Source organism: Sinocyclocheilus grahami, unplaced genomic scaffold (assembly GCF_001515645.1).
Source record: "Sinocyclocheilus grahami isolate Dianchi unplaced genomic scaffold, SAMN03320097.WGS_v1.1 scaffold39.1, whole genome shotgun sequence".
Classification (NCBI taxonomy): Eukaryota; Metazoa; Chordata; class Actinopteri; order Cypriniformes; family Cyprinidae; genus Sinocyclocheilus; species Sinocyclocheilus grahami.
The window spans coordinates 1,199,460-1,215,275 of record NW_015505218.1 but is presented as its reverse complement, the minus strand read 5'-3'; the positions used below and the strand labels follow the sequence as shown (position 1 = coordinate 1,215,275).

Below are 15,816 nucleotides of genomic sequence, written 5' to 3'. Positions count from 1 at the left end.
TGTTTAAAACTCTCTTTGTTTTTGTGTTCTACCTCTTGGCCAGGCCTGAAGTGAGCAGCTCCAGTCCATCAGGATCAGTCAAGCCCAGCGGAAACACCCATAAGATCTGCCTGGTGTGCTCCGATGAGGCCTCTGGATGTCATTATGGGGTGCTCACCTGTGGTAGCTGCAAGGTTTTCTTCAAAAGAGCTGTGGAGGGTGAGCCTGCAGGACACACATACTCCTTCATGCTCCTGTTTTGACAGTAGGGCTGACTCAGTGGAACACACTGGACTGATAAATGCTTTGAATCTCATTTCATTAAGCAGTGAATAACAAAGGAATTGCATTTACTTTCAAGGTTGTCTTGTCGAATACATTTTAAGTAACGTTTGATGGCAGATAAAATGCTGGGATATAGCCACCCAGAACTGAGTTTTACTTTAGTCAATGTCTGTTAGGTCACATTAAAAGTGTGATTTATTTTTGGAATGTCTCTTCAAATTTACAGACGAGCCCTTACTATGTTCTATGTATTATATGTACTATGTATGCCTCAACCTCCCGTTTCAACAGGAAATACATCAAACAGGAAGGAAAACTATTAATAGTAATTTTATGGTAGCAAATAAGTTTAGAAGAAAATTGCTGAAATTAATTGAAAAAAAACAAAAAACTTTTATTTCATGCAATATTTAATAACAGAAAATGTACACTGTATAATTTCAAATTAATTATTCAGATAGTCAGCCAATAATTGTAAAATGGCTATATTGACTTGATTTAATCATATTTACTTATATATTGCTGTTATAAATTCCGATATCCCAGATAGGTGGATTTATTATTGTGATCATAATGTAAATCACTCAATATGTGGTCATAAGTAGACATTTCCTGCTTGTGTTTACAGTTTTTCTCAATTGATTTGACACATTTCTCTAAACTCAGGTCACTGTTCTCAAAACAGTTAACACAGCGAGCTGAACACTTTGTAAATGTCCTAAACAGATAGTATGTTTTCATTAATTTAATACAAATTACAAATCATGCAAATACTTTTCTCAAAACAATGTGCACAAAACTCTCAAATGTATTCACAATAGTTCATACAACCAACCAATACTTTAAAATATTTGAAAAAAGGTTTTACACAAATCACAAACATTTATGTATCATTTGTCCAAACACAACAAACAAAACTCTGTAATTTGTCATTCTATCAAATGATATATTTTCGATTGGCCTTAAACTGATAACTACTCGGTTAATTGTATACACACAACACAGGAAATGCAGTTTTCCTAATTGTTTACACGTTTATCACACTTGCTTTAGAGTAATAATAAAAGGGAAAGTATACAAAGAGCAAGAACGAATATGCAAAAAAAAATAATATTAATAAAAAGAGGAGAAAATGTAAAAAGACATGCACAGACAACTGGGAGGAAGGGGGTGAAAGGAGAGGTAGAAGGTGCAGATGAATTTCAAATGAAATCAGAATTACCCAAATTGACCATGTAAAATATCAAACACTTATAAAGTGTTGTACTATGATTGTTGAGAGTACAGATTTTTAGTCCTCCTCAGACAACTTCTGTTATTTACTGTAAATGTCCAAACATGCTAACTCTCACAGTGAGGGGAGCACTTCCTAGCTCGACTAGAAGGCAGCGCTAGATTAGAAGGGACAGTCTAGCATAAACTAATGTCAACTAATGCAGCTGAGCGCAGTCTTATACTCTCTCGTCTTATAATCTCGATAGAGAGCATGGGTCCCGTTTAACCAGGCCAAAAGAGAACCTGTAGAGGCAATGGGCCCCAATAACCCATTCATGCATACTGCTCCTCAGAGCCGAAGCACTCAGGAAGTGTTTCCACAGAAACACATCTCACTCGTACCTCAGGGAATGCAGTGTACTCAAGACCACTCCGCGAAGGGGCGATTCACTGGTTCAACCATAAGGGCAGTGTGACAGGGAGGTCCTGTGGACCTGACCATCTATCGAACTGCAGAGTGAAGTTAAGGAGTGTTAAGCCACTCAACGCCTCAGCGCGAGGAGCTCTCGCTCAGAGAGCGTGCATGATGGTTGAGAGGATGACTAGGAGTGAGAGGAGGGCTGTCATCCAGCCTGGATCCAGTACCGACAGGTGAGACCATCACCACAATCGGTCAACAGCGAGCGGTTTCTTACTTCAGCAGGGGAGGTGCTCGCAGAGGTCTTAACCCTAAAACAAAGTCAGAAAAACAGGGGCAGGTCCCAAGTAGTGCTGCGGAGAAAACTAGTTAGTGAATTCACTTAAAACTTGCAATAGAGTAGATGAAATGGATCGTACTCCCCAACCACGGCTCCCGCGCATGACTCAATTTCAGAACTTTTTTATATTTTCGATTGGCCTTAAACTGATAACTACTCGGTTAATTGTATACACACAACACAGGAAATGCAGTTTTCCTAATTGTTTACACGTTTATCACACTTGCTTTAGAGTAATAATAAAAGGGAAAGTATACAAAGAGCAAGAACGAATATGCAAAAAAAAATAATATTAATAAAAAGAGGAGAAAATGTAAAAAGACATGCACAGACAACTGGGAGGAAGGGGGTGAAAGGAGAGGTAGAAGGTGCAGATGAATTTCAAATGAAATCAGAATTACCCAAATTGACCATGTAAAATATCAAACACTTATAAAGTGTTGTACTATGATTGTTGAGAGTACAGATTTTTAGTCCTCCTCAGACAACTTCTGTTATTTACTGTAAATGTCCAAACATTTTTCAGAATTTAAGTTCTGTCAGGACCACTATCATCAAAGATGACTGACAATTAGCATACAGTTTGGATTGGCGGTATGGTTCCGTTCAGCCTAGCATGGATAAGAGCAGGGAGAGCAGCAATAACCCCCCAGGGTAAACAGAACAGAACCAACATGAATGTATTGCAGATATCATAAAGGTTCAGCATTTAATGTAACGTTTAAGAAATTAGTCTGATTCAATGAGCATCAGAAGGCTGAATCCTGACTGATGAGAGGAGTTGGGGATGGAGGTGGGTAATTAGATATTGAGCAACGCGAAATCTGGTGATAATACTGAAGGACCTTATATATATGAATGCCGTGATGGGTGTCGCATTCCTATGGGTAGACATGGATCAGCTGAGAGTCAGCTGATGTGAGCTTGACTAACGTGGCCTGCCAGAACTGATGCTATGCTTGATTTTGAGATCATTCAGATGGACAATCAAGATTGTTTTGAACACTAGTATTTTCACCAGCTAAAAAAGTCAAACAAATTCACAAACAGATCACAAACCGATTTTAAGTTAAGTAAGGGCAATTTGTTTTTCACATGAGTTATAGGAGTTAGATATACACAATATATGGGGCACCTATTCTACAAAATAGGTGCAAACTAAAATCCTTCTATTATCTATTGAAACCCAAAATAATATTTAAAATATTAGACTTAATATATATAAAATAATTTATTGGGGGCTTTCAGTTGGGAGGTGGCTGTCCCGAACCCTAACCCCTAAATTTCGACTTATGAAAATGATATTGAAATAATTTTTGTATTTTTTTCCATTGTTGTTTTTAAAAGTGTCTTTTTGATTCTTTTAAAAAGTTACGTTTAAAAAAAAAAAATTCATATTTTCTTTGTAAATTATGAAACTTAATGTAAAAAAAAATGTGTCCTGCATTTTTCATGTCACTACCGAAACAGTGTATGTTTTAGTCTTTTGGCCGAGACTTTTTACCTAGATTTGAACTAAACCCATAAATTTATGATCAGGAAATACTCCTGTGTCCCCCTCTTACGTTTAAAAAAAAAAAAAATCATATTTTCTTTGTAAATTATGAAACTTAATGTAAAAAAAAATGTGTCCTGCATTTTTCATGTCACTACCGAAACAGTGTATGTTTTAGTCTTTTGGCCGAGACTTTTTACCTAGATTTGAACTAAACCCATAAATTTATGATCAGGAAATACTCCTGTGTCCCCCTCTCTCGTAGCTACAAGGTGCGAGTAGATAGGTCTCATCATTTCAAGGTAAATGTGTTCAAAAGTCTGAAAAATCTGTGTGTAACTTTAAGGAACGTCACTACCGAACACCTTTCTTTTCTGCAATTAAACACACCTTTTTGAGTTGGGTATAGTGCGTTACACAGTAACTGCGTTACTGTATTCTAATTACTTTTCCTGGTAATGCAGTAAAGTAATGCGTTACATTTTAATTGTAATTCTAATTGTATTACAGTTACTAATGTCAATAAAATTATGTTACTTAAATTACAAATGCAGTATTTAAAAAATACGAAGTAAAAATCATGTTTTGTGCATCAGTATGCCCTTTAATAAATCACCGGAGATTGCAAGCTAATGCAGACGAGTCCTACAACATTTAGATGCAATGAAAGATTGCCTATCATATTTCAAAATGTTGCACTCGATTTCACATATTTTATTCTGGCATTATAGCTTGAGAAAAGTTCAACAAGTGAATGTGTATAAGTTTATGTCACAGTAACACTAATATAAGTAAAAATAAATGACTCATTAGAATGAGATCATCCGCTGGATTAAGCCACGTTGGCATCACAATTCAAGGCTTATTCCTCACAGCGTGTCTTCTTCCAAAAACGAAAAGAAGCCGAGATGAACTTGAATCTTTCTTTGTTTACGAAGGTGATGTGGACATTTACATGTCCGCGCATCTCAAGCATGGTACCTGGCGTTGGTTTCATACGGATTATTTTATCAGAGAATATTTGTTTTCGACACGACTTACTTCATTTAATAATAGACACTTCAAGCTTTCTTTAGATATACTGTATTTCTCATGTCATTTTCATTCATTTTAGTGACTAGTTTCAGAAAGATATTCACGGAAACTGAGAATGCAGAACGCGCACCCTATTTGTTTCCTTTATTTTACAAAACCCTTTAAAAAAGTGTTGTTGATATTGGGAGTGTATACAAATGATACTTATGTAATTTTTAAGTCAATATTAAATTAATGAAAGAATTATGAGTTTCTCTTTGAAGTGTAATTTTTAGGTTTGATCACTTGAAAAGTAAAGTAAACTTGAAAGTAAAGTAATTAGTAATCTGATTACTTCTTAAATGCTTAAATACTTTTTTTGACTAACTTACCCAACACTATACCACTGTTCAGAACTGTGCTAGCTAACCATGTGCTGATTAGCATCGAGTTAGGTTCAAAATTATCTAAAATTGTCACTACTGAAACATTTGGTGGAGTTTCGGTAGTGACATCTTTGTTTTTTGGGTGTTATCCCATAGAATTGTCACTACCGAAACATGTCATCATTGTTTCGGTAGTGACAAAAAGAAACACGTAATCCTCATATTTGGGGGAAATAAACAAAATTTTAGTACAGTTATGCAATTATTTTGTATTTTAGTATGTTTTAGTATTTTAGTATGTGAGTTAAAATTCTATAATGTGATGTGGTTGCTGCCAAAGCATTACTGTCACTACCGAAAATGTGCTGTCACTACTGAACCATGGGATGTTTTGTCAAAAATAAAGTAAACTGAATTATCAACTAAGATATTTTTTTGGCTCAATGTACATTCAAACTAACAAACCCTTAACTTTGAAATCAGTATGATGGGAAATAAACAAAATTTTAGTACAGTTATGCAATTATTTTGTATTTTAGTATGTTTTAGTATTTTAGTATGTGAGTTAAAATTCTATAATGTGATGTGGTTGCTGCCAAAGCATTACTGTCACTACCGAAAATGTGCTGTCACTACTGAACCATGGGATGTTTTGTCAAAAATAAAGTAAACTGAATTATCAACTAAGATATTTTTTTGGCTCAATGTACATTCAAACTAACAAACCCTTAACTTTGAAATCAGTATGATTAACTTTTTGCCTTTTACAAAGAAAAATCTGATTCAAAATACAACATCGGTAGTGACAAATTTGGGGAGAGTTGTTAAAAAATTAATTGTCATGGATTTACCTCTGAAAAAAATTGTAGTAAAATAGCAACTATATATATATATATTTATATTTACAAACTAGATGTAAGCAAAATGTTAATAGGTCAATATAACCCTTCTAATTAAATTATTATTACTGTTTCGGTAGTGACAAATTTGGGGAGAGGACAAATATTCCAAAACTTTCTGGAAATACAATATGAGAATTAACAGCACAATTACTAGAAATGTGTACCTTGGATATTATACAATTTGCATACATACAATTTGTTTGGAAAAAGAACAATTTTATTTAGCAAAAAATGCAATTAACATGTATTTTCATTAGCATATTTCTGCATCTACCACTGGGTATGTTTTATAATCAATAGAGAACACACCAACAGTTTTGATGTTAATATTTATTACTTTTAATAAATGCATTTCTAGAAAAAATCGCAGTGCTTCATTTTGCAGTAAAGTCGAACGGTTTGGTTAAGATAAGTTTGTGTTTAGATAGCTATGTTAATTGTTTTGAGAACAAGTGCATTACATTGGAGAAAAGTGTCAAATCGATTGAGAAAAACGGTAAAAGCATGTTTTGTGTGTTTCTATTTTTTTTCAATACAAATTATATTATTGTAATAATTTGAATGAAAGTTGAATCAATTCCTTTGCCCCCCTTTAGCTATAATGGCAGCATAAACTGCCATGTCGAAGCAATGCTGATCCATGATATTCTGCATGAGAATGTTCCCAAAGGCATTTCGTGCTTCAGTCAAAGCAGGAACCTTAAGTATAGGGGTGCCCAAACTCGGTCCTGGAGGGCCGGTGTCCTGCAGAGTTTAGCTCCAACCCCAATTAAACACACCTGAAGCAGCTAATCAATCTCTTACTAGGCTTACTAGAACCTTCCCAGCAGGTGTGTTGAGGCAAGCTGGAGCTAAACTCTGCAGGACACCGGCCCTCCAGGACCGAGTTTTGGGCATCTCTGCTTTAGTACAATTACTAACTGTATATAAATAACTGACCTCGAAAATCGTGCAGAGTCTGAAATATTTCTGATTTGTTTCTTTTCCAAGAAATACAGCTTTGTTTAAATGATATTTTGAATATCATTTATTTTCCCCTAATAGAATCACAAACACTAGCACTTACAGGGTGATACTTTATTTGGTATCCTTTGAATATGTTTTTGTGTTATCAGCTCCATCAATCACAGTTTTCTGAAACCTTAGCAGACAGATGATCAGGTTTGCCTTAATTAGTCACAGAGAAAAACACATTGTCAAAGTGTGGTGTCCTGCAGATGTGTGACTTTGAGATGAGATATTTCCTAGTGTTTGGAGCACAGAATATGTTTAGAAAAAGAGCACGCAGCAGTAAAGCTCATGTGCTTGGCTCCTCCACAGAATTCCCTCCTGTTTTAACACATGCTCCATCCGAATACTGAAACCGAGTCCACCTGCATAATGTTGCTACAAATCCACTCCTGTGGCATCATCTGCCATCCGTTCTTCTTTAGAGCAAAACATAGGCATTCAAAAAGTAAAAACCCAATTCATTTTGGCCACAGTAATTTGATTATATATAATATATATATATCTTTCAGAACAGAATATATGTGCTCAGAGGTTGAAGAGATGCTGTTTCTGTAGAAGCCATGTACACAATTCAGAGTCTGAGCAATTGCATTAATTGGAAACCATGGAAGATAACCAAAGTCCCGGTGAAGAACTAACCATAATCCACAAATTAGAAAAGTATTTAATTCTAAATATTTTGCCAATGGTTTCTATTCATGAATCAGTGGTTCTAAGTCATATTGTACTCTCATTTGATCGTCTTAATCAAAGCAGTGCTTTATGGGATGCATAGTTAATTGCTTCATATAAGTAAACAGTCTTGTCTTTTTTCTTCAATTCAAAGTTGATGATGTTGTGATTCATTTTGGAGCTGATTGATTTTGATTCAAAGTGATTTTTAACTTCAGTCAGTCTTTTAACTGACGTTGAAGGCTGCTAAACGTGGACTGCTGCGCTCTAGTGTGCCAAGAAAATATGTTAAATAACAATCCTGATTTAATGAAAATATAACTTTCTGTTGGTACAGATTGGTAATAGTTAAAATGTCCATGTCTATGTCAGAAGGAACTTTTTGTTGTTGTTGTTGTTGGAAATGAACCCTGAGGAATAAGGTATTCTTTAATTTAAGTTTCATTAGTTATATACTGATGATCAATAAGTCATTTGCATAATAATTTGCATTACCTCTATTTAAGCTCAGTTTTTTATCCGCCCATATTCAGTATTCAATATCTTGGCTTGCCTCTATGAATGAAATAACAAGTTAAAGATCATGGCCAATCATAACAAAGGTAATTTGCATATATAAGTCTTAAAGGTACAGTAGCACAGTGTTAAAAGTGACACAATAAAGTGACACCTAATCAAAAGTTGTCTTGTCTTTTGTAAATCTTTTTAACCGACAAGAATTTTGGTTAATGTTGGCTAAGATTGACAAATCACTTGGTTTATATTTCTGATGTTAAACATCAGATTTGATTTGCTGCATTGCACAGTATTTTAGCGTTAAATGTGGAGAGACTAGTTGTGTGCCTGGTTGGGGTACTGTTTAAAGGTCAGAGCGAGGACTTTTAAAACGTTTTTTGTGGTAAAGAAGCTTCGAATTTCAGGGAAAAAATATGTCTTCTTTATGCAAAAATAACAGATATGAATGTGTCTTGTATAGAGGATTTGGGGACCAGTTCTTACTATTAACTAACTATTAACTATGACGTTTGCCTCAGTAAATTCCTAATTTGCTGTTTATTAGTTAGTAAGGTAGTTGTTAACTTCAGGTGTGTGGTTGGATTAAGGAATCTATAATATGGTTATGCAAAATAAGGCATTAATGTATTCTTTATAAGTACTAATTAACAGCCAATATACTAGTGATATGCATGCTAATAAGCAACTTGTTAATAGTGAGAATTGGCCCCTAAATTAAAGTGTTATCAAGGACTTTTTATATTTTAAAATTCATAGTTGCAACCAAACGAATGAAATGAATAGCTTCTGCTAACCAGCTTCACATTTTGTGTCAGCATGAACTGAGCTGTGTTTTCAGCACTTGAAACATTTATATCTGTTATTTTTGTTTTTCTTCCCTGATTTCTTCGGTTGCTCTGGCAATGGTGAAGGATGGAGAGCACGACAAAACACAGATGGTAAATAAATTCACCTTCAATAATGCTTTTGCTTCCAGTTTCATTCGCCCCACAATGCACCTGTGTTAAAATGCTTTTTGTCTTTAGTAATAATTCATAGCAGTAACACAAATTCAATGAAGTTCAATCATCGGAGCTGGAAAAAGAAATTACCCACAAACACTGTCAGAAATTAACAATTTTTCTTGAGGGGCAGTATTGCCAGCTGGTCTTGATTTTCAAGGGCATTTACAGTACCTTTATTAGGGCATGAAATTAATTTTACATTTTTAATTTATATGATTTTTTTATTTCTTTTAAAATAAAATATATATTTCTATCAGTTAAAACTATATAAAATCAGTATATTTTTAATAATAAAATATTACATGTATGGAAAATTATGGCAATTATTGATAAAAGCCAATTCAGCATCAAATTGAAGTAGCTGAAAATAATGTATATCATAAATAATAACATATCATAACACAATAAACACTACTAAAATGTGAAATAATTGACAGGTCCATGTATTAGATTATAGCAATAGCCTATAACTAACCTTATGTCTTTTTCAGAGCTGATTTTTTAAAATCACCATATAAAACCAATCGCAACAGTACTTTCCTCTGAATTAGTAAATATTTTCGTCACTTTAGTTTGGGGACCAATTCTCACTATTAACTAACTAATAACTATGACTTTTGCGTCAATACACTTCTAATTTGCTGCTTATTAATAGTAAGGTAGTTGTTAAGTTTAGGTATGGGGTGGATTAAGGGATTTTAAATATGGTCATGCAGAATAAGACATTAATATGTGCTTTATAAGTATTATTAAACAGCCAATATACTAGTAATATGCATACTAAAAACAACTAGTTAATAGTGAGAACTGGTCCCTAAGCTAAAGTGTTTCCAATCATTTATATATTTGTAGGATATTTTTGTCACTTACGGTGTCATTTTTCATCCAAAGTTAATTTCTGACCCTCTCCACAAGCATGCTAACTGCATTAGTTATTAGTCACTACTAGTTTGCATTCTGATAATCATTATAGTTGCACTTTGCTTGATTTTGCTTGCGCCACAGTTAGTCCCTCTGAGTTGCTGTATGACTGCATTCGTATTGATGGGTTTTGTTGATGTGTCTTTACCTAATGGGAAGACACATGAGTCAGAGTGCTTCAAGCCAGCTAAACATGTTAGAGCGTGACATTATTGTTTTATTCGAACCTTTAATGAAAAGAAATGGCTTGGAGTGGTGGGCAGTATTTTCACATGAAGTATGAGATCACGTTGTTCTCACTGCAAGTGAATTTTCTGATATTTCAAGGTGGTAATAGCCAGAGCAACATATTACTTTAAACATAAATCTAACAAATGATAGTTTTATGGGTTAAAAAATGAAAATAAATTTAATTGAAGATATATTATCCGAAGTTTTCTCCAGCTTCTCTGTGTAAGTTTGATGTAAATGCAATTGTCATTACCTGAATGCAGTTCCACACTATCAGTTTTTGCTTCTGGGAACATTAGTTCCCTATCGATACTTCACTCGAAGCCTTTTCAATAATGCAGTGTGCTTGGGCGCTGCCCACGCTGAAACTGCACTCACTGAGACTGAATGTCCTCATTGCGAGGATATGAGTCTTGCCTCTCTGCGCTCGCGGTTAGCTTTCTTTTCAGAAAGTGACTCTGCCCCCCGCGCCCTCCCGCTTCCTTCCTCCCAGAAACCTGTGAGAAAAAAGCAGCGGGAACTCGGCGCTCAGAGACAAGTTAGCCCACACCGGCTGAGCCCCCGCGTGCCTCACTCTCTCCTCATAGAGAGGTTTCTATTTATCGTCTCATGACCCCACCCCCCTGCCGTCTGCACAGCCCAGCGTAACCAGCACAGGCATGGATGCCTAACTGTTCCGCGTCCTGTCTAAAGCTGTGGAGGACCTGGGTTTGGAGTGGTCTCCTCTTGAGGAACCCACCCACAGCCGCCTGGATGAATGGTTCTTGCCGGGGAGCCGTCAGGCCCCTCATCAACGGGCTTCACCATTCTTCCCAGAGGTCCATGACGAGATCACCAGATCTTGGCGCGCCCCCTACTCGGCCCACCTACGTGCCTCTTCTTCGTCCGCCCTCACATCGGTCGACGGCACCAAAGAAATAGGGTACGACAGACTGCCTCCCCTGGATGAGTCAGTGGCCGCGCATCTTTGCCTGCCCACGGCCATCGGTTGGAAAGCAAAGGCCGCCCACCTGTCAAAGCCATGTAGGATGACTTCAGCTCTTGCTGGACAAGCCTATTTGTCAGCTGGACAAGTGGCCTTGGCGCTTCACTCCAGGTCTTTCAGGCCAAACTCCAGCCCAGACCCCGCAACTTTTAAATGATGACGGCTCAGGCGATTGGCAGGTACATGGCCATTCTAGTGGTGCTCAAGCGCCACCTATGGTTGACCCTTACGGAGATCAAGGATGCGGATAAGTTCCCCTTTCTCGACTCCCCGGTCTCCCCCACCGGCCTGTTTGGACCTGCGGTTAAGGGTTTTGCTGAACACTTCACCACCGCGCAGAAGGCAATGCGACACTTCTTGCCAAAGCGCTCCAGTTCTGCAACTGCTTCCAGTCACCCCAAGATGGCGCCGACTCAGCAGCCCGTGAAGCCCGCACCTCCAGCTGCTCAATCAGCTTCTAAGCTTGAGCCCCGTCATCGCTTCTGCTCGACCAGACGCTATCCATTCCCTAAGCGCCAGGGACCCCGGCCCAAGATAGTGCTGGACCCAGTGCCTCAGGCGTCTTCCTGATCTGCGGGACAGAAAGAGGAAGGGGCCAAGTCTCGCTACAGCCAGACCACCCCCCCCCCCGCGGCAGCCTCTGTCGTGCCTTCAAGCACCCCGTTCAGTTCAGGGTGCTGACGGCCTGTCACTCGAACCAATCCAACCCCTCGCCACACGGGCCGAGGCCTGGCAAGCCATCCCTGGAGTGTCAGACTGGGTTTGTGGGATAATAAACCAAGGTTATACACTTCAATTCTTTCAAAAAATTTCAGCAGCGTGGTTTCCACCTCGGTTCAGAGCAAGGACGCAGATGTCCTGATGAATTTGCTGGCGAAAGAAGCAGTAGAAATGGTTCCCCCGGCTCAGAGCAAGTCAGGCTTCTACAGCTGATACTTCCTCATCCCCAAAAAGGATGGCAGCCTAAGACCCGTTCTCGAACTCCGACAGATAGCCCCCCACCACAGACGATTCTTGAGATTCGCCTTTGAGGGAGTGGCTTTCCCGGTCATTCCCGGTGACGTTCATTCCCTTTTGACTGTCCCTAGCTCCTTGCACTTTTACGAAGTGCATGGATGCGGCTCTTTCCCCGTTGAGGTAGATGGGAATCCACATTCTGAATTACCTCGACGACTGGCTCATTCTGGCCCAGTCGGAGGACGAGCTGCTATCTCACAGATCCTTCCTCCTCAGCCACTTAAAATGCCTGGGACTCGGGGTCAATTTTGCCAAGAGTGTGCTGTCCCCAAGCCAATGGATATCGTTCCTGGGAAAAGTTCTCGACTCAGCAAGAGCTGGAATTCAGACGGAACAGCTCTTTGTTTGCGTCGGTGGCCGCATCAACGGGTCTCCAGTCACGAAGCAGAGACTTTCCAAAAGGATAATTGATGCTTTGCGCTAGCGTACTCTTCTTTGGGCCTACAATGCCCCATGGGAGTAAGAGCCCACTCAACTAGAGGCTTGGTCTAGCGGTGTGTCCATTGCAGAGATTTGTGCGGCGGCCGGCTGGGCCTCGCCATCCACATTTACACACTTACAGGCCTGGGTCCTTTCTGCATAACGGGCTCACTCTTGTCATATGACAAAACCAGTGTTTTCTGGCGTTTGCCGCCTTTCTGTATGTGCTTGGCCCTCACTGAGTTCCGAGGCTGTACAAAAATGATCTTGGGACGATTACTCAAGGCCGAGCCGACCTCTAGGAGTTTGGCTCTATTGCTTCCTGCGGGATTTTCCTGCAAAATACTTGGTCACTTTGGGCCCCTTTCTGGTGCCTACGGCAAGTTCAAGTATTAGTCGTTCCTCTAGCATAGCACGGCGGGATTGTACTGGTTCCCCATAGTGTCTTAAGCAAGTACGAGTGAAGTATCGATAGGGAACATACTCGGTTACTAACGTAACCTCAGTTCCCTGAGATATGGGAACAAGTACTCCATTGCTGGCCGTGCTATGTAGCTGCATGACTCAGTCGTCGCTTCAGTCTAAGTAACCTGAAGATCCTATGGCGAAATGCCCATTTGTATAGCCAGATGGCCTGACCCATTCTGGCGGGCTCTGGCGGGCTTTGTGCAGCTCTGCTGCCGAGCCATTGGTTCATTTTTAATTCACTGCACGAACCAATGGCCGTGCAGTTACACTGCATTATTGAAAAGGCTTCAGTCATCAGAGAAAAAAAAGTTTTCCCATAGCATCTTAAGCAAAACGCAGTACTCATGCCCGTATCTCAGGGAACTGAGGTTACATTAGTAACTGAGTAAGTTTTTTATTATTAAATAAAATGTAAAAATAACAATTAGAGAAGATTCTTTATAGCTTTTTTATTAGATTGTCAAACAAAAACCTCCTGGCAGTGTTTTTGGTTACTGAAAAATAGAACAAAGAAAACCTGCTTTTAGCTGCACTGAATACTGTATTTGGCTATTGGATGCAAAATGAACAATTCTGCAAGTTGGGTCTCTACAGACTGTTGGATGGCATGTTATCCACACCAAATGGAGAAATCCATAAAAGTCTTTGGCTGAGTGGTTGGCAGTCGACTGGTTGAGGTGGCGTTTGATTATTCATCTGTTTTGGCTTAATATTCTGTACTAATTCCAAACATTTCTGGCTTGGAAAAGCTTTTCTGAAGTTATGGATTCTCTCGACTAGGAATGAATAAAGATGCGATGGTTCTGCTGGCATGATATGTACAGCATAGAGCTGGAGTGATGCTGTAGTTCACCCAAAAATAAAATTATTACATAACACACACACACAAAAAAAAAAAAAGAAAAAAGAAATATATATATATATATATATATTTTTTTAGCAGCAAGTTTTTAAATGTGTTTTTTTGAATAATTATCTTCTGCTCACCAAGCCTGCATTTATTTGATCCAAAATGCACCAAAAGCAGTAACATTTTGAAATATTTTTACTATTAGCAAGGATGCTTTAAATTGATCAAAAGTGATGATAAAGACATTCATAATGTTACAAAAGTTTTCCATTTCAGATAAATGCTGTTCTATTCATCATCTGAAAAATTCTACTCAGCTGTTTTCAACATAATAAAAATAATAGATGTTTTCTTTTTTTGCAGCAAATCTGAATATTTTTATTATTTCTGAAGGATCGTGTGACTTATTATTTGATGCTAAAAATTCAACTTTGAAATCATTAAAACAAGTTTTTTTTATTGATCAGGTTTCAATTTCCATACTGTTACATATTCATATTTGATTATTCTATTGTCAACATTGAATTTTAAAGTGATGTGATTCAAGACTTACTACTTTGGAAAGACCATCATATCAGGCTCAAGCCAGCTTTAGTTAGTTTTACATTTACCTTTTACCTTTAAAACATTGGTAACCTAAATCAACCTAACCATTAGTCGACCAGAAGAGGCTTGGTCGACCAAAATTTTATTAGTCGCTTAGTCACAGAAAAACAATAAATAAATAAAAATCCACATTGGTGAAGTCACGCAGATCGTTAGCGGCTGATCTATGTGGTAGTACATCGGGCAGGACATCCAAACGCTCGCCTATCATTCATTGCTCTCAAATATGACTTATCATCTGAAATATGTTAGTAGCATCAACTTTACATGGCTGCTCAATCTGATGTTAATCTAGAAAAATGTGCATTATTCAAGTGTTTGTGTGGCGTGTGTAAGCTGAACAGTAGCACGCTCACTGCAGGACAGATGGAGGCGCCGGTACGGTCACTTGCTCTTAAAATACTATCATACAGATAAGAGTAATACATCTTTCAAATCTGTAAAGTCTATGTTTATTTGTGTGCACTCACAATAACAACAAAACATGGCACTTTTGTAAAATAATGAAAGCAAACAGGATGCGCTTTCTGGCGTCTCGACCTCTGTGAATTTGAGCGTGAAACTCTGAAGCTCCGTGTATGCTTGCCTTACAGACATTAAAATATATATCTGTAGAGAGTGAAATGTCTACTTTCAAATAAACCAATTCAAATGGAAAACAAATATTCTCAGATTATGTAATCCCTATGAAACGTGCATACAGGCACATCACTACTGTGGAGATGATAAATCAGTGTCGCCGACTTCATCTCTTAAACTGAAAACAAAAAATCGCTAGTTTATCAGTGAATTATTAAAATGTTAAAGGGGTCATATGATGCGATTTCAAATTTTCTTTTCTCTTTGGAATGTTACAAGCTCTTGGTGCATAAAGAAGATCTGTAAAGTTGCAAAGACTAAAGTCCCAAATCCAAAGAGATATTCTTTATAAAAGTTAAGAGTCAACCACGCCTAACTAAAACAGCTCGTTCTAACACGCCCCCACATGTCTACCTCACGATGTGGGAAGATTTGCATAACGCTGCCCAAATGTTCACGCAAAGAAAGAAGGCGTAGCTTTTATTCTTGCTGTAGTATTGTT

The 15,816-nt window shown here is 38.0% G+C and overlaps 1 protein-coding gene and 1 long non-coding RNA gene across 4 annotated transcripts in view; one reads left to right on the top strand and one right to left on the bottom strand.

Annotated features, from left to right (window-relative positions):
• LOC107581902 (glucocorticoid receptor-like) overlaps positions 1–15,816 on the top strand; it is an 84,540-nt gene that overhangs the window by 50,954 nt on the left and 17,770 nt on the right. For 2 of the 3 annotated variants that reach the window (XM_016267582.1, XM_016267580.1), the window contains exons 3-4: positions 44–198; positions 9,145–9,171. In XM_016267582.1, the coding sequence (XP_016123068.1) occupies positions 44–198; positions 9,145–9,171 (182 nt within the window). The remainder of the gene's footprint in view (positions 1–43; positions 199–9,144; positions 9,172–15,816) is intronic. The other variant, XM_016267583.1, reaches the window with a different exon arrangement.
• LOC107581903 (uncharacterized) overlaps positions 4,439–15,816 on the bottom strand; it is a 32,012-nt gene continuing 20,634 nt past the window's right edge. The window contains exon 4 of the long non-coding RNA XR_001608878.1: positions 4,439–4,451. This is a non-coding gene — a long non-coding RNA (uncharacterized lncRNA). The remainder of the gene's footprint in view (positions 4,452–15,816) is intronic.